At 39.1% G+C, this 24847-nt stretch overlaps 10 protein-coding genes across 10 annotated transcripts; 8 read left to right on the top strand and 2 right to left on the bottom strand.

Annotated features, from left to right (window-relative positions):
* Positions 1 to 186: 186 nt before the first annotated feature.
* Positions 187 to 1293, top strand: SHO1 (osmosensor SHO1; the record flags this gene model as incomplete). Its single annotated transcript, XM_018364713.1, has 1 exon — positions 187 to 1293. One exon carries the CDS (start codon positions 187 to 189, stop codon positions 1291 to 1293), a length of 1107 nt encoding a protein of 368 aa, XP_018222785.1.
* Positions 1294 to 1598: 305 nt separating this feature from the next.
* Positions 1599 to 2483, bottom strand: RPL23B (60S ribosomal protein uL14; the record flags this gene model as incomplete). Its single annotated transcript, XM_018364712.1, has 2 exons — positions 1599 to 1970; positions 2442 to 2483. 2 exons carry the CDS (start codon positions 2481 to 2483, stop codon positions 1599 to 1601), a joined length of 414 nt encoding a protein of 137 aa, XP_018222784.1.
* A 605-nt stretch (positions 2484 to 3088) lies between these two features.
* On the top strand, positions 3089 to 3901 carry SLX8 (SUMO-targeted ubiquitin ligase complex subunit SLX8; the record flags this gene model as incomplete). The annotated part of the gene is made up of 1 exon (XM_018364711.1): positions 3089 to 3901. The coding sequence occupies one exon, from the start codon at positions 3089 to 3091 to the stop codon at positions 3899 to 3901; it is 813 nt and encodes a 270-aa protein (XP_018222783.1).
* Positions 3902 to 4404: 503 nt separating this feature from the next.
* Positions 4405 to 4980, top strand: SPR6 (Spr6p; the record flags this gene model as incomplete). Its single annotated transcript, XM_018364710.1, has 1 exon — positions 4405 to 4980. The coding sequence occupies one exon, from the start codon at positions 4405 to 4407 to the stop codon at positions 4978 to 4980; it is 576 nt and encodes a 191-aa protein (XP_018222782.1).
* Positions 4981 to 5570: 590 nt separating this feature from the next.
* On the top strand, positions 5571 to 8687 carry BOI2 (Boi2p; the record flags this gene model as incomplete). Its single annotated transcript, XM_018364709.1, has 1 exon — positions 5571 to 8687. One exon carries the CDS (start codon positions 5571 to 5573, stop codon positions 8685 to 8687), a length of 3117 nt encoding a protein of 1038 aa, XP_018222781.1.
* A 557-nt stretch (positions 8688 to 9244) lies between these two features.
* TMN3 (Tmn3p) lies at positions 9245 to 11359 on the top strand (the record flags this gene model as incomplete). Its single annotated transcript, XM_018364708.1, has 1 exon — positions 9245 to 11359. The coding sequence occupies one exon, from the start codon at positions 9245 to 9247 to the stop codon at positions 11357 to 11359; it is 2115 nt and encodes a 704-aa protein (XP_018222780.1).
* A 180-nt stretch (positions 11360 to 11539) lies between these two features.
* On the bottom strand, positions 11540 to 12100 carry LSM4 (U6 snRNA complex subunit LSM4; the record flags this gene model as incomplete). The annotated part of the gene is made up of 1 exon (XM_018364707.1): positions 11540 to 12100. The coding sequence occupies one exon, from the start codon at positions 12098 to 12100 to the stop codon at positions 11540 to 11542; it is 561 nt and encodes a 186-aa protein (XP_018222779.1).
* A 1372-nt stretch (positions 12101 to 13472) lies between these two features.
* Positions 13473 to 16829, top strand: SWI4 (SBF complex DNA-binding subunit SWI4; the record flags this gene model as incomplete). Its single annotated transcript, XM_018364706.1, has 1 exon — positions 13473 to 16829. One exon carries the CDS (start codon positions 13473 to 13475, stop codon positions 16827 to 16829), a length of 3357 nt encoding a protein of 1118 aa, XP_018222778.1.
* A 509-nt stretch (positions 16830 to 17338) lies between these two features.
* On the top strand, positions 17339 to 20680 carry KAP123 (karyopherin KAP123; the record flags this gene model as incomplete). The annotated part of the gene is made up of 1 exon (XM_018364705.1): positions 17339 to 20680. The coding sequence occupies one exon, from the start codon at positions 17339 to 17341 to the stop codon at positions 20678 to 20680; it is 3342 nt and encodes a 1113-aa protein (XP_018222777.1).
* Positions 20681 to 21821: 1141 nt separating this feature from the next.
* On the top strand, positions 21822 to 24236 carry DI49_1514 (FLO8-like protein; the record flags this gene model as incomplete). The annotated part of the gene is made up of 1 exon (XM_018364704.1): positions 21822 to 24236. The coding sequence occupies one exon, from the start codon at positions 21822 to 21824 to the stop codon at positions 24234 to 24236; it is 2415 nt and encodes an 804-aa protein (XP_018222776.1).
* Between the last annotated feature and the right edge of the window lie 611 nt (positions 24237 to 24847).

Genomic DNA, 24847 nt, shown 5'->3' with positions numbered 1-24847 from the left:
TCTAGCAGAATCATTGAGCCCCGTTTTCTCTGAGGTGCCACTGTCTATTACACCAGCTTTACTCAACTAGCAAAACTGTCAAAGGGAAACACGCTTTTACTATAGCTAGCTTACTAGTTTAGAAACTGCGTTTGAAAATTATAGATCAACGCCATTTTTGAAAGCACCTAAGCACGTTCCTGAAGCATGTCGGTGTCATCCAAGATAAGACCCCCTCCTCGCAAGGCCACACGTATGGCCACTGACCATTCCTTCAATATGAAGAACTTCTATGCTGATCCGTTCGCTATATCTTCAATATCGTTGGCCCTCGTCTCATGGGTCATCGCCATTGCGGGTTCCATCTCTTCTGCATCCACTAAAGAGTCCTTCCCACGTTTCACTTGGTGGGGGATAGTCTATCAGTTTCTGGTCATTTGCTCGCTGATTCTGTTCTATTGTTTTGATTTAGTCGATCATTACAGGATTTTCCTCACTACGTCTATCGCGGTGGCATTCGTATATAATACAAACAGTGCAACAAACTTGGTGTATGCAGATGGATCCAAGAAGGCTGCAGCTTCTGCCGGTATCATCTTACTATCAATCATAAACTTGATCTGGATTTTGTACTATGGTGGCGACAATGCTTCTCCAACTAACAGATGGATTGATTCGTTTTCCATCAAAGGTATCAGACCTTCCCCATTGGAGAATTCGCTTCACAGAGCTCGTCGTAGAGGTAATAGAATCACAACACCTTATCAAAATAATGTATATAATGATGCTGCCCGAGATTCAGGTTACGCGACACACTTTGATGGATATCCACAACAGCAACCATCACACTCACACTACGTATCGTCTACAGCATTAGCTGGCTTTGAGAATACCCAGCCCAATACATCGGATGCCGTGAATGATCATTTAAACACTTTACAACAACGTATCAACAGTACTAGTAACGCCAAAGATGCTAACGACGACAACAACAATCAAACTGCAAATACTAATGCCGGTCATACGTTTGATACAGACTTCTCTAACGGTAACACGGAAACTACAATGGGTGACACTTTGGGGCTGTATAGCGATATAGGCGATGACAACTTTGTATACAAGGCAAAGGCGTTATATCCCTACGACGCAGATGGCGATGATGCTTACGAAATTTCATTCGAACAAAACGAAATTCTACAAGTCTCTGACATTGAAGGTAGGTGGTGGAAGGCAAGAAGAGCAAATGGTGAAACAGGAATTATTCCAAGTAATTATGTTCAGTTAATTGATAGCCCCGAAGAAATGCATCGTTGATTGACTAGTCTGTATCACTGCAACGTAACTCTCACAATCCAAAAAATAAAATAAATAATGAACGGAACGTCTTTGCCGATACAAACGTTTAACTAATGATGTTTTTGAATATCTTGTTTTTGTAATTATAGGAAAATCCATTTTATACTACGTTTACTAAAACTTTCAGATAAAGAATTATTGAGTTGTAGCATTCTCCAACGATGTCTACATGCACTCTCATGTCAAGTGACTTGAGTTGTATTGCTTATTAATATTTTAAAAGGTTACATAATGATTTAAAAGAATTTTTTTCGAAATTTTATTTAAACAACAACACCGGAGTTTGAAGCAACTCTTGGCCACAAATCGGCACATTCCTTACCGACTGGACCGGTGATGGCAGAACCCTTCATTTCACCCTTTGGGTTGGCGATGACACCGGCATTGTCTTCGAAGTACAAAAAGACACCGTCTCTTCTTCTCCAAGACTTAGCTTGACGGACAACAATAGCTGGCATAACCTTCTTTCTCAATTCTGGCTTACCTTTCTTAACAGTGGCCATAACCATGTCACCTAAAGAGGCGGCTGGCAATCTGTTTAATCTAGAACCAGAACCTTTGACAGCAATGACGTACAAGTTTCTAGCACCACTGTTGTCAGCACAGTTCATGATGGCACCGACTGGTAAACCTAACTATTTGATAAAAGAACATAAGGAACACATAAAAGTGACCAAACAGTTGATTTGTTAGTAAATTGATTTCTTGTTAATAGACATTTGAGACAATGACCTGACACATATATTTCTTTGGACAAGTTCGTGATGGAATGTTTTCGGCGTTTCTGGATTACTAGTAAGTTTTTAAACAAGACTGATATCGTCTTTCCTCTATCAACCCAAAAGAGTTTCATTTGGACGCTTGATTGGTCTTGAATGATTCGATCTGCTATTCTCTCATCAGGCGCGCTCATTACAAGCTTACTTGTATTATCTTTCACATCTCTCGTTTCATACTATCCACTACATTCACGCTTTTACTTATTTTCGTTTCAGAAACTAAATACCCCAGTCACGATATCCTGTCTTAAAATATTTCTTAATTCATGGTTGGTCATATCTCGTCTAATAATAATGATATATCCTCTCATTTGGATTTTAACATACAGAAATTCTGAATTTTGTACCTTGAGCACCGTTACCTGACATTTTTGCTGTATTATTATCGTGATTTCTCGATTGCTTGTGAAATAGCTGTAAAAATCCACTTGTTCAATATTTCAAATCTAATATACTTCTTGATTATAACTCTCTTTCGACTGAAAAGAAACTATGATTTCTTCCGGTAGAACTAAAAGGACGACGAGCCTGGCCGGTGCATGTTGGCACTAGCCCCTCTGCCTAGAAAGGAGACTGCCCGTCACATTCCCACTAACCTTACCAAGGATGCCGATGGAATTGACTAGCCGGCGGCAGAGGAGAAGAAGCGTGTTAGAGACTCCCGGCAGGCTGAATGCAGAAGAGGGAACAACCTTCTCCACTCGGAAAAAAAATCTGAAAATAAGAGCAGCAGATATAAAAGGTATGGGTGTAAAAAGGTTTGGGTGCAATAACAGGGCAAAAAAACGACCCTTAATTCTCGTCCATTCAGTAATAGAATGTTTCACAGGCGAAAAGAAATAATTTATTGTATCATAATGTTAGAAAACACTAGTTATGTATTTGCCTTTTAGATTTTTTGTTCACCTCCCTTTTCTTGCAGGACTAAGAATAATTAGGGAATCAATCAACAAGGAAATAGAACAACTATTTGTATGACAAGTGGGCCTGATAACCAAGGTTTAGAAGATGAAAACCTACGAATCAAGAGGGCGAGAATAGAACCGATAGAGCATAACGGTGATGAGGATGAGAGCTGCTTATCAAGCATAGATAATGGGGTAGCAGAAAACCGTGAAGAAGACTCAGAAGCAGCAGTTGAAGTTGTCGGAGAAAGATTTTTCGATAATGTTTCCGAGGACGATGACACATCTCTGTTCAGGGCACTCGAAGAAGGCTCTGGTAACAGTACTGCAAGCGCCGCTCCGGACATTACCACCAGGAATGATGGGAGAACAGCAGATAACGGGGGATCGGATGCGAACGGCAATAATGCTGCCACAACACACGATGGGGAGGCGCATACAGTAGAAGTTCCTTCACAAACAGCAGACCCTTCAAGTGCTTCTCTCATCTCTCAAGAAATACCACCATTAATAAAATCTGCTACAAATATCAAGGGACGAACTGTCGACTTGACTGCAGAAGCCATAGACTTAGACGCCGAAGAGCAGCAAGTGTTGGAAATATCAGATGAGGATTTTCAAGACGAAAACAAAACGCCTCCCAAGGAATATGGTGCGGCCAAGGACTATCGGTGCCCGATTTGCTTCGATCCGCCAGAGACTGCTCTCATGACCTTATGTGGCCATGTATTTTGTTGTTCATGCCTTTTTCAAATGGTTAACAGTTCCAGAACCTGCAGGCAGTTCGGCCACTGTGCACTTTGCAGAAGTAAAGTGTATTTGAAAGACGTAAGGATGATAATACTAAGGAAAAAACAAGTCAAGAAGAAAGCGAAAAGCTAGCTGCATATCAGTCTATCTTTTCTCTATTTACATATATTGCATGCATATTCCCACAACAAATAGTGTATCGAGCAGCTGGCTCTCACCAGCAGATATGATTTCTTCATTGGCGTTATCCCAATTTCTCGTTTGCTCTTTGGCCTCCCATTGTTTTTCTGCAAGCAAGGAAATTAGTTAGTCCAAAGTCCGAAAAAATGAATCATCTACACAAAAATGGCTGGAGATGAAAAAAAGGGAATTGAAAAGAAAATGTTGATCGCCACAATCAGTTGTCAATTTACAAAATGATTAGCGATATTTATTCCCGTTTATTGCTGTATAGCGGCTACATAACTGAAGCGAAGAAAGTTGGAGCAAGTCACATAACCAGAATTAAACGTATCATATAAAAAAAGGAAACCATTTAAGATCTTCAAAACACATATAACTAAAAAGTCAGGATTATCTCTCTATTCCTGTGGCTAATTTTTTGTTTCGGGTTTTACACTATTCCGAGCTTGCTTATGGTTGTTTCATATTTATGGCAATCATACTCTTCCTCCAATTTCCAGTGGATTTACCCATTGCATACCGGTAACTGCCTTCAAAATGCAAAGTCTCCCTTTACCGCGGAACTATTGCTCAAGAGGAAAAGCGATGATATCCAGGATATCCAAAATAGCAGAATGATTGAGTTGCTACTGCAGGGCGCATATGATACGAAGAGACAGCAAACATATATACAGGGATACATTCCGAGCAGGAAGAAAAAGACTCACATCAAGAAATTCCTAAAGAAGCAGAAAAAATCAAGGAAACCGGTCACGTTAGAACAAGGCTGCTTGTCCGGCCCCGTAACTCTGCGTTTCGGAAATTTTGCAGGAATTAGAGATTTGAGAGGTGCGAGATGTCCGCTCCACGGCATAAAACATGGCGTTCACCCCAAACCTGGAGAGAGATGTGCGTGTCAACAAGCCACTCTCTTCCCAAGCCCACTGACTAAACTCAGTCATGACCAGTCAGTTGCACTCGATTGGCTTGGGTCCTCTTCACGCTTTCTTGACAATATTGCCGATGATTTTTCATCCTTGTATTTTTGAGAGCAATAGGGACAACTTCAAAAAGAAAGGTTGGTGTAGTAACTGAATAAGAACTCAATACTTTTATAAATGTATAAGCTCTCACCACAACGTCAATCCACACAATAACTAAAATATCCCTTTTTAAAGATATAGCTCTTTTTCCAGTCACGTGGTTCTTTTCCTCATCGCTTGCTCCAGATCGATGCGGTTTGAAAAGGGAAGGAGGAGTAGTGGTTCGATTTTAAAGAAAAAACTAAACTTATCACAGCCGCTATTCAAAAACTTGGATTGTATCAGAACAAGTTTACCAAACAGAAAGCGACGTGTCCTGTTCTAAGCGTTAAGACTAAGCCGGATATTAATATTTAGTGCTATCTGATCTCACGATAAGCGAACAGTTTAGCCCAAGGAACTCTTCTAATATTTAAAAGAGGACAGATTTTACTAGTGCTGTTTGTTGTTTTATATTTTCGTAACTTATTTCTATCTAGTATCTTTTAGAACTATTAGAAGTACTGTTAACCACTTCTTTACCATTGATTTTTTATTGTGGTTACAGTTCACTGAAATACATTTAGTTATTTTGCAGCAAGCTTTAGGCATTCCAGATGAGCAGTGAAAGAGAAACACCTGCTCTCTCACAGCTCAATACGTCTGTTGGTGAGAACAAAGATGCGTCCCAAACTCTGTCACCGGAGTATGATAATAAAGGGAGTATAAGCGGGCGTGAGGGTGGCAATTTTCCCACGTACATTGCCATCAACGAGTATTATAAGCGAATGGAAGATGAACTAGATATGAAACCTGGTGACAAGATCAAAGTGATAACTGACGATGAAATATACAAAGATGGCTGGTATTTTGGACGTAATCTGAGAACCAACGAAGAAGGGTTATATCCAGTTGTATTCACCCAAAAGATAACGGTGGATAGGACCCCAACGCTAATGAGAGCCAAGTCTACCAAGAGAGTGTATAGCCCATTGGCACACGAAGATCCTCTTCTCTCTAGCACGTTTATCAATGAAAACGACTCCACCAGTGAATTACCCACTCCACAACCGATTGAAACTGCTGCCTCCATTTCAAGAAATACTAATGGCAAACTTGACAGAAACCTGTCCTTGAAAAATACAATGAGTGATATAGATAATGCCTTACGGGAGTTTAATGAAGGCTCCGAGGGCGCTCCGGATCGCTCTATCGCTTCAAGCAGGGACGAAGCTCATAGCATAACTCATGAAACAATTTTATCTACGACCGATGGGCTGGACGTGATCGAAGCGAACAACAAGCCAACAACCAGCGGATCTACTAAGCCTTTAAGCAACAGTATGGGCACACAAGCTACTTTCATTAATGGCATCGACACTACCAAACTGAACCCTGTTGAAGCGGAAATGTGGACACCTGAAGAAATAACAGCATATTTTATCATGGAAGGATATGATGTCCAATCCGCCTCTAGGTTTCAAAAACATAAGATATCAGGTAGAATTTTATTAGAACTAGAACTAGTCCATTTAAAAGAGCTAGATATAAATTCCTTTGGTACAAGATTTGAGATTTTCAAAGAAATTGAAAAAATCAAAGAGGCAATTAGGACAAATGGTCACTCATTTAACAGAGTTAGCAAGGCTAATAATAACACTAACAGTTACAACCAATTGATGCCTCCTGCGAACGTCGACCAGAGGGTATCCTACAGGGGCCATGTCAGAAAAACTTCACAGTCGTTAGATGACCTTCCATCACAACAGAATTTTACTGCTACCCCTCAAGGTAACAGAAATTCTTCAACAGGTAAACATAGACCGAAATCTTTAGTTCTTGATACTCAAGAAGGCGATTCCAGTGCTACTCCAAAAATTCAGATTCCTCAAGTTGTAGAAGAAATTGCTAGTAATGAATATTTGTTTGTTTCCCCAAGAAGGGCACCCAAACCTCCATCTTATCCAAGCCCTGCACAACCTCCCAAGTCACCCCTCCTAAGTAATAGAAAGGCCTCACCGTCTCCCACCCAATTACATTCATGGCAATCACCAAGTTCATCTTACTCGGACTCAAAAAAAAATTTGTATACCGACCAATCTTCATCGAATTCTAATTCAAATTCCCGTTTTGCACTTTCCAAAAACAACCAAGGGAACGGGAGGCCATTGTCTCCTATTCCTCCCTCCACTCTTAAAGCAATTTCAAATTCTGCAGACAAAACGAAAGACACAAATACAGTATCTGCAAATAGAAATTCCGTTCTTTATTCAGGATATGCTGTTGACTCTTTCAACAGAAAATCTTCTTATTCCAGTGGTGAGGAAGAGCACTTCCAAGAAACGATGGATACACTCGAAAGACCCACATCCAGCATATACGCCGATGGGTCTACAATCGCATCAATGAGTAATGCTAGGCCAATACAAGACAATGAAAAGAAGAAAAAACCGACGAGACATTCTTCCTTGTTATCTTCAAAATCCAAAGGTGATCCCAAAAGGAACTCCTCTTTAAAAAGAAGCAGTAGCGCATCAAGAACCAGTTCATTCAGAAAAAGCACTTTTATGCTAAGTCCCTTTAGACAACAGTTCACTGAAAATGCGGCTCGTTCTTCACCAAGTCCTGAAAAAAATTCTATGGCTTCAACGCCACTATCCCCAACCGATAACAAATCTTCCAAGGACAAATCAAAAGCAAGATCTGTCAGCGCCAAAGACGCTATTCATGAGGATTTTACAGAAGTTGTAAAGGATGATAAAAACAAGAGGTCTGTTAGTGAGGCTGTCAAGGGTGAGACCCTCAAGGGAAAAAGTTTGCGCCAAATGACTACGAGACCTTTGGCAAAGAAAAAACAAACATCGGCGTTTGTGGAAGGGCTAAGAAACATTGGCGTCAAAGAAGCAATGAAAAATGCAGACTTTTCAGGTTGGATGAGCAAGAAGGGAAGCGGCGCTATGAGTACTTGGAAGACGAGATTCTTCACACTGCATGGTACCAGATTATCCTATTTCAGTTCCACAACGGACACAAGAGAAAGGGGTCTTATTGACGTCACAGCGCACCGTGTTATACCCGCTAAGGAAGACGACAAACTGGTTTCATTATATGCTGCTAGTACAGGTAAAGGTCGATATTGTTTTAAACTACTACCTCCACAGCCAGGTTCGAAGAAAGGCTTAACATTTACACAGCCTCGCACTCATTACTTTGCGATGGAAAGTAAAGAGGAAATGAGGGGTTGGATGGCTGCATTGATCAAGACTACTATTGACATTGACACTTCAGTTCCAGTCATTAGTTCTTATACTACTCCAACGGTTTCCTTGAGCAAAGCACAAGAAATGCTAGCAGAAGCAAGAGAGGAGACCAAGATAAGAGAACAGCAAATTTTGGAAAACGAAGAAGACGAGGACCAATTGTTATGGGATCAACAACAACAGCAACAACATCATCAAGATGGTAACCAAAGTCAAGCTGACCGTACAATTTCTGCTTCCACCCAACGGACTTCCGATGAAGACAATACCATATCTACTCCAAATCTGTCCTCCGCTACCAATACAACCATTGGCTCAAATGGGTTTTCTAGTCCTTTCTTACTGGCTTCTGGGATGTTATCTCCTGGACTGGCTCGCAACAACAGTATGCGGGGGCCAGATAAGAAGAATAAACTCGTAACGGAGGAGGACTACTTCGGGCAAAATTTTGAACACAAGGGTGGCAAAATATAGTTCCAAAGCTATGTGAAGAAGAAGAGCTTTGGGGCGTACTTGTTTGCGTTTGTCAACTTCAATTGCTTTTTTTTCCATAAGCTAAAAATCACTGAATCTGAAAAAAAAAAGTACTGACAACAGTACACCTACTAATTATTCTATATACTTTTATCCGCTCCCTGATTGGGGATTGTAACCATATATAAATTCTTCAAATGAAACCAACCAAAGATAACTATATAAACACTTCGACGTCGGTGTTTTCCACTTGCAGGACTCTTAGGACCCTTTACAGATGTGCCTGGATTTGTTGAAAATCGCCTTCGCGAAGGCGGTAAAAATGTATGCATTTTATTTTTTTATTTTTTTGTTTTTCTTTTTTTTTCCGCTTTAAGATCTACATTCTGCAGAACCTCGGTTTTTTGGTTTAATGAACAAAAGAAGGTATACGTTTCCATATTTGTACAATAGCAAACATTCGCTTTTGCTTTAACTAGACCGCCTTCACTCTGTTTGGTTCCTTTGCATTAATTAGTAGAATAAATTCACAACACGAGAACCGAAAAAAGAGGAAAATGAGAGTAAGACCAAAAAGGTGGGTCATGATGCTTATGGCCGTAACAGTCGTGATACTCATCTTCCGAAATCAGTTCTATTCATCCCGAACGCGACAGCAGAATCAAGAGCCCTTGTCTGCCCAAAACAATCCTTATTATGACGGGTGGATAACACCGAATCTCTATAAAAAGGGCGATCCCTTGGAACTAATTGTAAATAAGGTGGAATCCGACTTGACCCAATTACCATACGCGTACTATGACTTGCCGTTTACTTGTCCTCCAACTATGCATAAGAAACCACTTCACTTATCCCTAAATGAGATAATAAGAGGAGATAGGAAATGGGAAAGCGATTATATTCTCGCATTTGGTGAAGACAACGCTTGCCAAACCCTATGCGCCCGAAAAACTACCAAAGAGGGTATGCAGTCATTAGATAAGCTGGTCAGAGAGGGTTACGTCGTACAATGGCTGATTGATGACACGCTACCAGCAGCCACTACGTTCATCTCCACTACGGATCATAAAAAATACTATGCGTCCGGGTTTCCATTAGGTTTCGTGGATCCCGATACTGGCAAAACGTATTTGCATAACCACGTAATGCTAGTGATTCGTTTCCATGCTGGCAATAATGATCAAAATACCATTGTAGGGTTTGAAGTATATCCAAGGTCCGTATCTGATTATCACTGTCCTGGGGCCTCGAAAAATTACGAACAGTACGAAATTGTGGTCCCTGAAGACGAAAATGAACTTACTTTTCTACCATTTACTTATTCTGTATATTGGAGGGAAGAATTCGAAGTTGATTGGAATCACAGGTGGGACTATTTTTTGAATTCAGGCGAGTTGTCCAACGAGAAGAGTGTTCAATTCCATTGGATGAGTTTTGCCAACTCAATGGGGATTGTATTGTCCATTTCATTTATTACCATTGTCATTTACATCCAAGTCATGCATAGGGATAAGAAAAACACGGATTCCACCAAATATCTGATAAACATAGAAGGTATTGAAGTCGATAACTTGGAAGACGACAAATATGGCAAGAACTCTATTTATATGGTAACCAAGGATTGGATACAAAACGGTAAGCCGAATCTGTCTGGTTTAAAAGTATTAATCGTACTAGTCTCGTTTGGTGTACAATTTTTGTTTACTGTAATAGGATCATTGACAATATCTTGTTCAATGAACAAACTACATAACGTTAGGAATAGCGTGATTACTATGGCTATATTGTGTTTTGTCCTTGGCGCATTCATGGCGTCTTTCGTCGGAACAAGATTGAGCATAGTAACAAAAAGAAGAAGCATTGATGTCAACTATCTTGATGATAGCAAAAACTTCAAAAATTGTAATAAGTTTAGCCCCGTTTTTGCCATAATTTGCGGGTCCAGTTTACCAGGATTGGTGATGGTAAGCACATTTTTACTAAACAGTATTGTTTGGGCACATGACTCTACAAATGCGCTACCATTCAGGACCATTGTGTTTTTCATCAGCGTCTATTTTATTGTCTGTATACCCCTAAGTTTATTTGGTGGTACAGTAGCTAATAATATACCGCTACCTCGACACTGGTTGAGCGGAATTACTAATGACGAAATTTGTGGAAATGGTAGTAGATTATTCGTACCGAAATCACGCACCAGATTCAACCCACTGGTATATTGCGGCATTTATCTATGTGGTCTATTTCCCTTCTTAGTGATTTACGTTGAATTGCAATATGTTTACAAATCCGTTTGGCTAGAAAAGACTACATTCTACTATTTTTATGGATTTTTGTTTTTAAATATCATACTGTTGTGTGTGCTTACTATGGAAATATCGATTATCGGAAGTTACTTATTAATGAGATTCTGCTTCGAAGACAAAGAAGTCCGTAACAATTGGAGATGGAAGTGTTTTGAGATGGGCTTTAGCGGTGGGGTGTATATGGAATTATACTCTCTCTACTACATTTTCGCGGTACTGAATATCCATGGTTTTTCATCTATTCTAATCTCCATTTGTTATAGTCTACTCTTCAACATAATGTGCGGTCTGGGACTGGGCGGACTGAGCTACTTAACGGCTTCGTGGTTTATCAATAAGATTTACCATTTGAAAGTCAGCAGATAAAGTACAGCCTAATGAAAGAACATAATCAAAAATTCAAAAATTCAAAAAAAAATGGAGTAATCAACATTCACACACAGACACACACAGACACACACACAGACACACACACACATATATATATATATATATATATATATATTTGTTTATGTACATAACTTACTATAATACAAAAAAACTTGTTTAAAATTCGACGTTTTGCGGAGAAGAGGCGTTGAAATTATGTTGAACGGATCCACCTAAACCGCTGTTCATATTTGGATTGCTATTGATGGCATTGTTGTTGTTGTTGTTGTTGCTGTTGTTGTTGAATTGACGATGCTGGGAGTATGGGCGGCGGTTATTGTTACTGTTGTTATTATTACCTCTTCTGTTGTAGTTATTTCTATTGTTATTGTTTGAATCTCTATTATTATAGTATCTTTTTTGACCGGGACCGTTGTTGTTTGAATTGTTGTTGGAATTAATTTGCTGCTTAACTTTATCAATTATATTATCTTGCAACTTGATGAATTTAATGAAGGTTCCTCTGACATAAATTTCATTCAGTTTCACAGCCTTACTACTGTCAGCACTATCTTCGCCACTGACTAGGCTTTCTTCACTATATTCGGTTACGCCAGATAGAGTCAAATTCATCCAGTTATCTACATTGGTCAATGTACCCTGTATGATTTCGCCATTTTTCAGCTCTATCTGCATCTGTTGTCCCTTTGCATTCGTTAAAAGATATAAAGGTAGCATTGTGGGTAAAGGCACTATTTAACTATTTTCCAGTTTAATTTTAATCTCAAATACAGAATCAGAAACCCTTTTCTCAAATTTTCGTTTACTATTAGCCCCTACACAATAAACTCCTTCTCCTGCCCTGCCCATTTCACCGATTCCATGTATTAAAAAAATCCTTTATTATTATGGTTGTGCTGAAAAAGTTGGAAAATTGAAGATACTTGCTATTCCGTAAAAGGCGACACCGGGTAACAGGAGAATTCGACGAAACAATTAACCGTACTTAGTGATTGATAATAAAGCGGCGATAACAGCGGGTAACCCAGCATCCATTATAAGAGAAAATGGGCAGCATAAAAGGCGGCTAATTTAAAAGTGTTCTGCACTTTGGAGAAAGATTACCAACAACTGTAAACATAAACAAATCACTTATATCAAGGCCAGGGGACCTTTCGCAAAAATACCAGGTATATACTGTGCTTTCATTGATAGAGTTGAACTGAAGATGATTGGTTACGAGTAACGCCAGCGGGAGCAAACGAAGGCAACATAACATATATTACCCTCGGAAATCAACAGCGTGCAAGTAAAATCCATAGAAAGGAAGAAAAACGGAAATAATTTTGGGTATTCCCCAACTGCTACCAAGAATATTTTGCATTTGTGTTGGTAAGGAAGAGGCCTAGAAAAGACTAGCCAGGCGCATACTACATTCACCTCTGTATACCAAATGAGTGGCCCGAAAAAAGTTCGAACTTAGGAAAGCGTAAGCCGAGCTTAGAATGAACTTACACTCTCACTATTATAACTTCTGGTATTCTGCTTGGTTTTCTTTTGGGAATCTTTATCCTCGGCGGCTAAATATGTATTTATCGTTACCCGCAGTTGATTGTTGACGCGTCACCGCCATGCCGCGTAAAATATTATTATTGACCTCTCCGCCTGAGTATTTCCTCTTCGGGAAATAGTGCTTAGCTTAAGCAGAAAAAAAAAGAGAAACAAGGAATTAGAAGCACGTCTATGCGAAAATGCACAAAGGATATTGAAGTCTTCAGCATTGCTGCCATACATCGAAATCACTAATTGATATTTACTGCTAAACCAGCTGGCAACTTTTTTTTCTTTGGAGTGAGAAAAAAATCCTTTCATATTTTGTTCTCTTCACTATAATTTATTGTTGCAGCAGATTTCTACCAGGCAGTGTTTGAGTGTTTGCCGTCTTTTCAGCAATTATTCCTGGCCCTTTGAAGAAGGCTTATTTGTTCTGCATTATCTAATATACTTTCAGCAACCCATTGCTCTCTATCCATCATTGCTGTCTTTTTTTCTACCCATTTCCTTTCTTCCCGTTACCATAACTTCAAAAGGTTGATTCATTCGAGAAATTATGCCCTTTGATGCTTTGCTATCAAGCCAAAAAGATAGTGTCAATTCCCAGAACATTACCCCAATATCTAAATCTGTTCTTTTGGCCCCTCATTCCAACCAACCGATAATTGAAATAGCCACGTATTCAGAAACTGATGTGTACGAATGCTACATACGCGGGTTTGAAACCAAAATAGTTATGAGAAGAACTAAGGATGATTGGATTAACATTACGCAAGTATTCAAAATTGCCCAATTCTCAAAGACTAAAAGGACTAAAATATTGGAAAAGGAATCAAACGATATGCAACATGAAAAAGTTCAAGGTGGGTACGGTAGGTTTCAGGGAACTTGGATTCCATTGGATTCGGCTAAATTCTTGGTCAATAAGTATGAAATCATTGACCCTGTGGTAAATTCCATTTTAACTTTTAAATTCGATCCAAACAACCCTCCACCAAAGAGAAGTAAAAATAGTATCTTAAGGAAGACTTCACCAGGAACTAAGATAACGTCACCTTCGAGTTATAATAAAACTCCTAGAAAGAAAAATAACAGCGCATCAACATCGACTACCACAACAACTACGAGCAAAAAGGGCAAAAAGATTGTTTCAGTCAACCAGCCAAATCCAAGTCCTTTACAAAACCTTGTCTTCCAAACCCCTCAACAATTTCAAACGAATCCATCAATAAGTATAATAACTAGTCACGATAACAACACCATGATGAATTTCAACAATGACACTAGACACAGCTTAATAAGTAATATTACCAATAATAATAGCAACCAATCTACCATTATTCAACAACAAAAACCTATTCACGAAAGCTCTTTTAGTAACAATTATTCCGCTACTCAAAAACCTTTGCAGTTTTTCCCTATTCCAACAAACTTACAAAACAAAAATATGATTACGAACAAGACTAATAGTATTGAAAACAACACTTATAATCATAACAATGAAAATAGCAACAGCAACAGCAATAACAATTTGATAATAGTACCAGATGGACCCCTGCAAAATCAACAACAGCATAACGAATATATGACAAATAACTTTAATCACTCGATGATAGACTCTAACACAAACGGTAATAGCAAAAAGAAAAGAAAAAAATTGAATCAAACCAATGAACAACAATTTTTCAACCAAGAGAAAATACAGAGACACTTTAAGTCAATGAAACAGCCTTTACTATGGCAATCATTTCAAAATCCGAATGACCATCATAACGAATACAGTGACAATAATGGTAACAACAACAACACCGTAGTATCCAACGGCTCCTCTATTGAAGTCTTTTCTTCAAACGAAAATGATAACAGTATGAATGTGTCCTCACGCTCAATGACACCATTTAGTGCAGGAAACCATTCATCCCAAAATAAAATGGAAAACAAAATGTCAGACCAGGAATACAAGGAGGCGATATTGAAAATATTATCGTCAGAAAGATCTTCCGATGTTGACCAAGCATTGTTGGCTACTTTGTATCCAACACCCAAAAATTTCAATATAAATTTCGAGATTGATGACCAAGGCCATACTCCTCTACATTGGGCTACGGCTATGGCCAATATTCCTCTAATAAAGATGCTGATAACTTTAAATGCCAACGCATTACAATGCAATAAACTAGGTTTCAACTGCATCACAAAATCGATTTTCTACAATAATTGTTATAAGGAAACCGCATTTGATGAAATAATCTCTATCTTGAAGATCTGTCTAATAACTCCGGATGCAAATGGAAGATTGCCGTTTCATTATTTGATTGAATTGAGCGTTAATAAATCTAAAAATCCCATGATAATAAAATCCTATATGGATTCAATCATATTAAGCCTGGGCCAACAAGATTACAATTTATTGAAGATCTGTTTAAACTATCAAGATAACATAGGGAACACTCCATTGCACTTATCTGCTTTAAATTTGAACTTCGAAATCTATAACAGACTAGTATATCTTGGGGCCTCAACAGATATTTTGAACTTAGATAATGAGTCTCCTGCATCAATAATCAATAAATTCCACTCAACTACCAACGCGACTAACGATAACGATACTAAAACCGATCAAAAAGAAGCTCGAGAATTTTCCCAGAAGCACAATTATCAGCAACAACAGCAACAGCAACAGCAACAGCAGCAACAGCAGCAACAGCAGCAACAGCAGCAACAGCAGCAACAGCAGCAACAGCAGCAACAGCAGCAGCAGCAACAGCAACTACAGCATCAGCCACAGGAGCCACCACAACGACAGAACAACATCAAAATTCCCAAAATCATTAAAACCCAACACCATGATAAAGAAAATCCTGCTATAAATGTTACTGTAATCAAACAAGACTCAGAAATAAGTGAAAGTCATTATTTACATTCCAACCAACCAAATTCAACAAACATTAACACTATAATGGACGACCTGTCAAATCTCAATTCTTTTGTCACTTCTTCAGTTATTAAAGATATCAAGTCTACACCATCCAAGATTCTTGAAAACTCCCCCGTCCTATACAGAAAAAGATCACAGTCATCATCAAGTGAGAAGGAGAAAGAACATGGACAAGAGAATCAAAATAAAAAGAAAAGGGAGTCTCCAAGTATAAAAGAAAACGCTTTGCCATCATTAGACTCGCCTTCCACATTATTACCCATACAAACATCTCCGTTGAGAAAGTATTCCAAACCACTTGCGCAACAAATTGACAAATTAAATGCAAAGGTTACTTCGATTCAAAGATTAATGGGTGAGGATATCAAGAATCTAGACAGTGAAATAGTTAAAGCCGAATCCTCTATATCTAATAATCATCAAAGATTGACCACAATATCACATCAAATAAAGGATGCTTTCAATTCCGTGTCAACGAAAGTTTCCATAGATTCGATATCAGATTTACAGTCTAGAATCAAAGAAACCTCTTCAGAATTGAATTCGAAAAAGCAGAATTTTATTCAGAGTTTGGAGAAGTCACAGGCTTTAAAACTGGCAACAATTGTTCAAGATGAAGAATCGAAGGTTGACGTAGATCCCAATTCACAATCACATCCGGAAAATCAAGAAAATAAAGACACAAGTCCAATTTCGAAGTCGAGCTCTTCTTCGCCCAATAATACCGAAGTGAAAACTAAATTTTCTAAGGACAAGCAACATTCATATGATAAAAACGAAATGTTAGAGCTAGCCACTGAACTGACATTCTTACAATTCAAAAGACGGATGACAACGCTGAAAATAAGTGAAGCCAGGAGTAAAGTAAATTCGTCGGTGAAATTAGATAAATACAGGAACCTAATCGGTATCACCATCGAAAACATTGATTCCAAATTAGACGACATTGAAAAAGATTTAAGAGCAAATGCATAAATTTCAGTTCACTATGTATCAATATTTTTTTATTTTATTACTACATCATTTTTTTCTTTTCTGTTTTTTGTAATTTTTTCACATGTTTGTATAATCATTCCATTTTCGGCTACACTTTGGCTTCCCAAAATACGAATCTTCGGTCTTTTTGATTCATCACAACGCAATTAATATCAGCATTCTTTTCTTGTTTAGAATTATCTTTACTAATCAACCCAATTATCTTTCACTACGATGGTCTCTCTTCTTTTCGTGTCATATGATGGAAGAAAAACGGCGATGAGATGAGGTTGAAAAAAAAAAAAAATCAAGAGACATGTACTTATCCACAGATCCTTCGCTCTATGTGTTCCATTTGTTATCCTTACTGCTTTTTTATCCAACAAACAAAAAGAAATAGGCAAGACCCTGCAAGGATCCTTCTTCTCGTTTCTGTATATTACCAAAATCCTATCATAGGAGCATAAAACTGAGGAAGCAGAAAAATATATTTCAAAATCAATAATATAATGGATCAAAATTTTCTAAGTCAACTTGAGCAGACTTTGAACGCCATCACTTCTGGTACAGGCTTGAAGGAAGCTACAAAAACTTTGCAAGGCCAGTTTTACACTCAGCCTACAACCTTGCCAGCTTTGATTCACATTCTGCAAAATGGTGCAAACGATTCATTGAAACAATTAGCTGGTGTTGAAGCCAGAAAACTAGTTTCTAAGCACTGGAACGCCATTGATGAACCCACAAGAACTTCTATCAAGGCCTCCCTTCTACAAACTGCATTCAGTGAACCAAAGGAAAACGTTCGTCATTCCAATGCTCGAGTAATCGCTTCTATTGGTACTGAAGAATTGGATGGAAACAAATGGCCAGATTTAGTTCCAAGCTTGATTCAAGCAGCATCTGGTGAAGACGTTCAAACAAGACAAACTGCCATTTTTATCTTGTTTTCTTTGCTGGAAGATTTCACCTCTTCTCTAACTGGATACGTTGATGACTTCTTGACTTTGTTCTCACAGACCATTAATGATCCCGCTTCCTTGGAAATCAGGTCATTATCAGCTCAAGCTTTGAACCACGTCTCTGCGTTAATTGAGGAACAAGAGACTATCAACCCCACCCAAGCTCAAAAGTTTGCTGCTTTGATTCCTTCCGTGGTCAGCGTCTTAGATGCCGTCATTAAAGCTGATGACACCATGAACGCTAAACTGATTTTCAACTGTTTAAATGATTTCCTGCTATTGGATTCCCAATTGACCGGTAATTTCATTATTGATCTTGTCAAGTTGTCTTTACAAATTTCCGTTAACACTGAAATTGATGAAGACGTCAGAGTTTTTGCTCTTCAATTCATTATTTCTTCTTTGTCCTATAGAAAATCCAAGGTGTCTCAAAGTAAGCTGGGCCCAGAAATTACCATGGCTGCTTTGAAGGTCGCATGTGAAGAGATCGATGTTGAAGATGAATTAAACAATGAAGACGAAACTGGGGAAAACGAAGAAAACACTCCATCATCTTCCGCTATCAGATTGTTGGCTTTTGCGTCATCTGAATTGCCACCATCTCAGGTTGCTTCTGTTATTGTTGAACACATCTCAGCTATGCTACAATCTGCAAACGTTTTTGAAAGAAGAGCTATCCTTTTAGCTATCTCAGTTGCTGTTACTGGTTCTCCAGACTACATTTTGTCTCAATTCGATAAAATCATTCCCGCCACTATTAATGGTTTGAAGGACAACGAACCGATTGTTAAACTAGCTGCTTTGAAATGTATTCATCAATTGACTACTGATTTGCAGGATGAAGTTGCCAAATTCCACGAAGAATACTTACCATTGATTATTGATATCATTGATTCTGCTAAAAACATCGTTATTTACAACTATGCGACTGTCGCCTTAGATGGTCTACTTGAATTCATTGCCTACGACGCCATTGCTAAATATTTGGAACCATTGATGAACAAGTTATTTTACATGTTGGAAAGTAACGAATCATCCAAATTAAGATGTGCTGTTGTTTCTGCCATAGGTTCTGCTGCCTTCGCTGCTGGTTCTGCTTTCATTCCATACTTCAAGACCAGTGTTCACTATCTAGAAAAATTCATTCAAAACTGTTCCCAAATTGAAGGTATGAGTGAAGATGATATTGAATTAAGAGCTAACACATTTGAAAATATTTCTACCATGGCTAGAGCAGTTAGATCAGATGCGTTTGCTGAATTCGCTGAACCTTTAGTTAACTCTGCTTATGAGGCTATTAAGACAGATTCTGCTAGATTAAGAGAATCCGGTTATGCGTTTATTGCGAACCTGGCTAAGGTCTACGGTGAAAATTTTGCTCCTTTCTTGAAAACCATTTTACCGGAAATTTTCAAGACATTAGAATTAGATGAATATCAATTCAACTTCGACGGTGATGCTGAAGATTTGGCAGCATTTGCCGATTCCGCCAATGAAGAGGAATTACAAAATAAATTCACTGTTAACACTGGTATTTCCTATGAAAAAGAAGTTGCCTCTGCAGCTCTATCTGAATTGGCGTTAGGTACTAAGGAACACTTTTTACCATACGTTGAACAATCCTTGAAGGTTTTGAACGAACAAGTCGATGAATCATACGGTTTGAGAGAAACTGCTTTGAATACCATCTGGAATGTCGTTAAGTCTGTCTTATTGGCTTCTAAAGTTGACCCAGAAAACTATCCAAAGGGTATCCCAGCTTCTTCATACGTAAGTGCAGATGTTTTAGCTGTTATTCAAGCTGCTAGAGAAACTTCTATGGGTAACCTAAGTGACGAATTTGAAACCTCAATGGTTATTACTGTTATGGAAGACTTTGCCAATATGATCAAACAATTTGGTAGTATCATTATCATGGATAACGGTGACTCTTCCATGTTAGAAGCTTTGTGTCTACAAGTTCTAAGCGTCTTGAAGGGCACTCATACCTGTCAAACCATTGACATTGAAGAGGACGTACCAAGAGACGAAGAATTAGATGCCTCTGAAACTGAAGCCACTTTACAAGATGTTGCCTTGGAAGTTCTTGTCAGTTTATCCCAAGCTTTGGCTGGTGATTTTGCCAAGGTCTTTGACAATTTCAGACCAGTTGTTTTTGGGTTGTTCCAATCCAAGTCTAAGAACAAGAGATCTTCTGCTGTTGGTGCCGCCTCTGAATTGGCTTTGGGTATGAAAGAACAAAATCCATTTGTCCATGAAATGCTAGAAGCTCTAGTTATCAGATTGACAACAGACAAATCTCTGGAAGTTAGAGGTAACGCTGCTTATGGTGTTGGTTTATTATGTGAATATGCATCAATGGATATTTCTGCCATTTATGAACCCGTTTTGAAGGCGCTTTACGAATTGTTGAATGCTGCCGACCAAAAGGCTCTAGCTGCTGAAGACGACGAAGCCACTAGAGAAATCATTGACAGAGCATACGCGAACGCAAGTGGATGTGTTGCCAGAATGGCTTTGAAGAACAGTGCTTTGGTTCCATTGGAACAAACCGTTCCAGCATTATTGGCACATTTGCCATTGCACACTGGTTTTGAAGAATACAATCCAATTTTCGAATTGATCATGAAACTATATCAGGAAAATAACCCTGTTGTCACAAACGAGACCCCAAGGATCATTGAGATTTTCAGCGTTGTGTTCACTAAAGAAAATGATAGAGTTAAACTAGAAAAGGAATCTACTCTAGGCAGAGAAGAAAATATGGAAAGATTGAAGCAATTTCAAACTGAAGAGATGAAACACAAAGTCGTTGAACTATTGAAGTATCTGAACACTACTTACAATGGAATTGTTGCCCAGAACCCGGTATTAGCTGCTGTCATCGCTTGATTACTTATAAATTATATACCTTTTWTCTCCCTCTCTATTTGATAAATAGCTTCTTGCATTTTTATCAGCCCCCTTCCTTCATTATTTTTTATTTAAAGAATATATGTATATTTACCTTATCGTCGATCGCGCACATCCGTCTTTACTCTTTACTATTTGTTTATGTATAAGACGTAAATCTTTCTTTGTTATGTTGAGTCAACCTGAGGTTCCTTTGCGAAGATGATCACCGCACTCACTCGGCGCCGATCACATTGGCAAAACGATTCTCTTGGCGTCCACCTCGAAGGGCAGAGCGCGAAAGAGATGTACAAGTAGCATAAGCAGCTCCTATTCAGGCAGCAAGCGCTCTGGATAGGTCTACATGACCAGTAACAACAGCTGGAGCTCGCGTTAGTGCTCGCGTAAACGAAAGCATGTCAGGTTGCTTTGTTCCTGGTTCTGACGAGAACCCCGCCATGTGTCCTGTCCATGATGCTCTGCCCGGTGGGGACGGTCTAGTATCTTTTGATAGTAACATATACAACTCTCCATTATGTAGTATATATGATTTCGGTATGTTGTACGTGAGCTTCACTTCATCACCCCCTTGAACATTCTTGACACAAGAATGTTACAATCTTCAATTTGCAGTCCAAATATTCGTTTAAGTCATCGATCAAGGAGAGAAAATACCTCAATCAGAGTCGGTCCTTGAGAAGAGCATTATGAGGCGTGTAATGCATGCAGGAAGGCGTGTGCACACGCCTGCATGCATACAGAGCAATACCAAATGCAAACAGGGTCCAAGATCAACTCCGCAGGGTCCATTGTGGGTCAGAGAGTGTATAATGCATGAAAACGCGCCTTCCGGCTTCGGACTCTTTTACGAAGGTCCGAAAGAGTGGGAACACAACGAAGAAAGAATGGAACCACGATGGAGCAGAAAAGAGTCAGATCTCTACCCAATTACAGTATAGGATAAACAGTTATAGACCGAGAGGCTCATCGCATTTTGCTCCTGTTTCAGTGTTTTCGTTTGGATACGGTTTTGTCGCGAAATACACGGCGAGTGGACGTTAGTAAGCCATAGAAGGATATTGAAAACAAACACGAGGACATTCATAGGTATTATAGAAGAGAAAACGGATTCCTTGGTAGAATGAGTTTTAAAGCGAACAGTTCATATCCAGATTCAATTCCTCCCGCCGACACACCATACTCGTCAAACCATTATCGACACGGCTTGCAGAATAACATTCCAATGGCGACGAATAGCGAGCAACAGCAGCAACAGCAGCAGCAACAGCAGCAACAACAGCAACAACAGCAACAGTGGAGAGATCAGGTTATATCAGATAGTCCAGGTTTCAGAGAAAGGACGAACAGTAAGAAAGCGCTTAATCAATACATATTCGATTTCCTTTCGAAATCATCTTTAAAAAACACAGCTGCTGCGTTTGCCCAGGATGCGCAACTAAACAGAGATACGAATGACGAACAATTGGGCAGGAACAATTATAAAGACAAAACACCCGGCCAAAGTCCGATGCTAGAGGTAGTAGACGCGCCCCAAGGCTTTTTGTTTGAATGGTGGCAGATTTTCTGGGATATTTTCAATACTAGCTCTTCCAGGGGTGGTTCAGAGTCTGCTCAGCAATACTACCAGCTTGTTCTCCAGGAACAAAGACAGGAACAAATCTACAGAAGCTTGGCTGTCCATGCGGCAAGATTACAACACGACGCAGAACGAAGAGGAGAATATATTAACGAAGAGGTAGATCCCATGCACTTGGCCGCAATGATGCTGGGGAACTCCATGTCTCCTGCAGCTTCAATGCAGAATGTTAATGTCAATCCTATGCCGATTCCAATGGTGGGCAATCCTATCGTCAATAGTTTTCCGATTCCGCCATACAGCAATACAAATCTTGCAACTGGAGCAACAACGGTGACTGCAGCCGCACCGCCTTCCAGTGATTTTTCTAACACAGCATCAATCCAGAATCGAAACCAAAACGTTACTGGCTGGCCAGTTTATAACTATCCAATGCAACCCTCGACAGAGAATTCAGCGGGGATTCCGTGTAACAATAATACCACAAATACCACAAGTAATAACAAATCTCCGGTGAACCTACCTAAAAACTTAAAAAATATGCATTCGTCATCAACTGATAAACCCATTAATGTGGCAATGCCAAAATCCACAAGAAGCAGGTCCGCGACTTCCAAAGCTAAGGGGAAAACAACAAATGGCACAGGCACTAGAAAGAGACGAAAGATTACTGCAACAGCAGTTTCTGCAGGATCTGCAAACGCTGCGTCGCCGAATATTACCACGCCAGGCTCCACAACAAGCGAGCCTGCTATGGTAAATTCAAGACTTAATAAGACTCCAAAATCCGACATGGCTGCTACTCACCGCAACCAGGCTATGGTATTTGGAGATGAAGACGCGTACTCGAATAAGAAAGTCAGCCCCTTAATGAGTGCTGTCTCTCCTTCTACCATAGTCGCCAAGCAACCAGCAAAAGCAAGGAAAAATACAAAAAAGGCATCGACGTCGGCATTCTCAGTAGAATCGACCCAGTCAACAAATAAGAGCAATAGCAATAACGGAATCTCAGGTAAAAAGCGCAGTCCTCCTAATAGTAGAGTTTCAAGAAGGAAATCTACCCCGTCCGTTACTTTAAATGACAATACTGCCAAAGACGCAAACGATATGTTCAGGACGCGTTCGAATAACACTACCCCAAACATTCATTCGGCTCCACCAAGTAGAAGCACAAATCCCCTACCTTTTTCTAATGTAAATCTAGGAAGTTTTAACAAGCCGGCTGTATCCAGTCCATTATCATCGGTCACCGAGTCCTGTTTTGATCCAGACAATGGGAAAATTGTGACGAAAGGTGGGCCCAAAAGAGCAGTGAACTCGAAAGTCTCAGCATCATCTCCTTTAAACATATCAACGTCTCCATCTGGTGATGCTCAAAAGCAAAGAAATTCTAAGCCAACAGGAAGTGCGGTCATAAAGCCTCCGCAAGGGTTCTCAACTACTAACTTGAATATTACATTAAAGAGCTCAATAATAATCCCATCACAGAACAATATTATACCACAAGAATTGCCGACTGCAAACTCTCTGGAAGCACAGATGGCTAAGGATCTAAGGAGCAATAAAGGTAGTCATAATGCTTTTACTCCAGAGGGGACAAAGACACCAAATAACACTAATCAAGTATGTGAGTTTGAGAACGTCAAAAATCCGAATCCTTTGATGCTTCCAAATCAGATATTCACGTCAACTAATGGGACACCAAATGAAAATTCGAACCTTGTTAATACCACATCTTCAAATAAAGGTAACAGTGATAGTGCATCGGTTCAGCCTGCATCCAATATCGGTACAACTTTGGGGCCTCACCAAGCCAGTACTACTGAACACCAAAATTCACAGCCTCAAGAGATGAAACTCGGTAATATTGGTATAGGGGAAGGTCAAGGAACGGATTTCGGTCTAAACTTACTGGACACAAATGAAAATGACTTTAATTTCATCAATTGGGAAGGTTGAAGTTATGGTATGGACAGGATAACTAAAATAATAAAAGCTTCAAGTAATTAACAAGAAAAGAAAGAAAGAAAGAAAAAGAAAGCATGCATTTGGTATTCCATTAAATTTTTGGGTTTCTACTTTCTATGAACTAAAACATACTTTACCAACAGAATCTTGTGAATGGTTCGTACGAGAATTATTTCGTATAGTTTGCTTTTTTTTCTTTCGATGGTAATATAAAGGTGTTGGGTATTAAATAAAGAACTGTACTTATAAAGAACATTTGAAATGTTAGACGTGCGTTTGTTTTCTATTCATCATATAATAATTGGACTATTACTAAATAATTGTGCTAAGGCTTACGACCTTGACTATTATCGTCATTCACGAACATTGTCTCTATTTTCGTACTTTAATTTTCTAATAACTTTTGATATTGAAATTTCGTGTAATTATGGTTTTTAATATAGACACTTCAATATAATCAATGCATTGTTGGTTGGGCAAAGTTAGATTAGTATCAAGCGCTGAAAAAAATTTCACTTCGACGAGATTGTACAACAGGGTGAGTCTGAACTGCAGTAAGTATCATCGCGCATATATCTAAAATCAAAGATCATACACCTTAA

This window comes from Saccharomyces eubayanus, chromosome V (genome assembly GCF_001298625.1).
Source record: "Saccharomyces eubayanus strain FM1318 chromosome V, whole genome shotgun sequence".
Classification (NCBI taxonomy): Eukaryota; Fungi; Ascomycota; class Saccharomycetes; order Saccharomycetales; family Saccharomycetaceae; genus Saccharomyces; species Saccharomyces eubayanus.
This window is presented reverse-complemented; position numbering and strand designations above follow the sequence as displayed.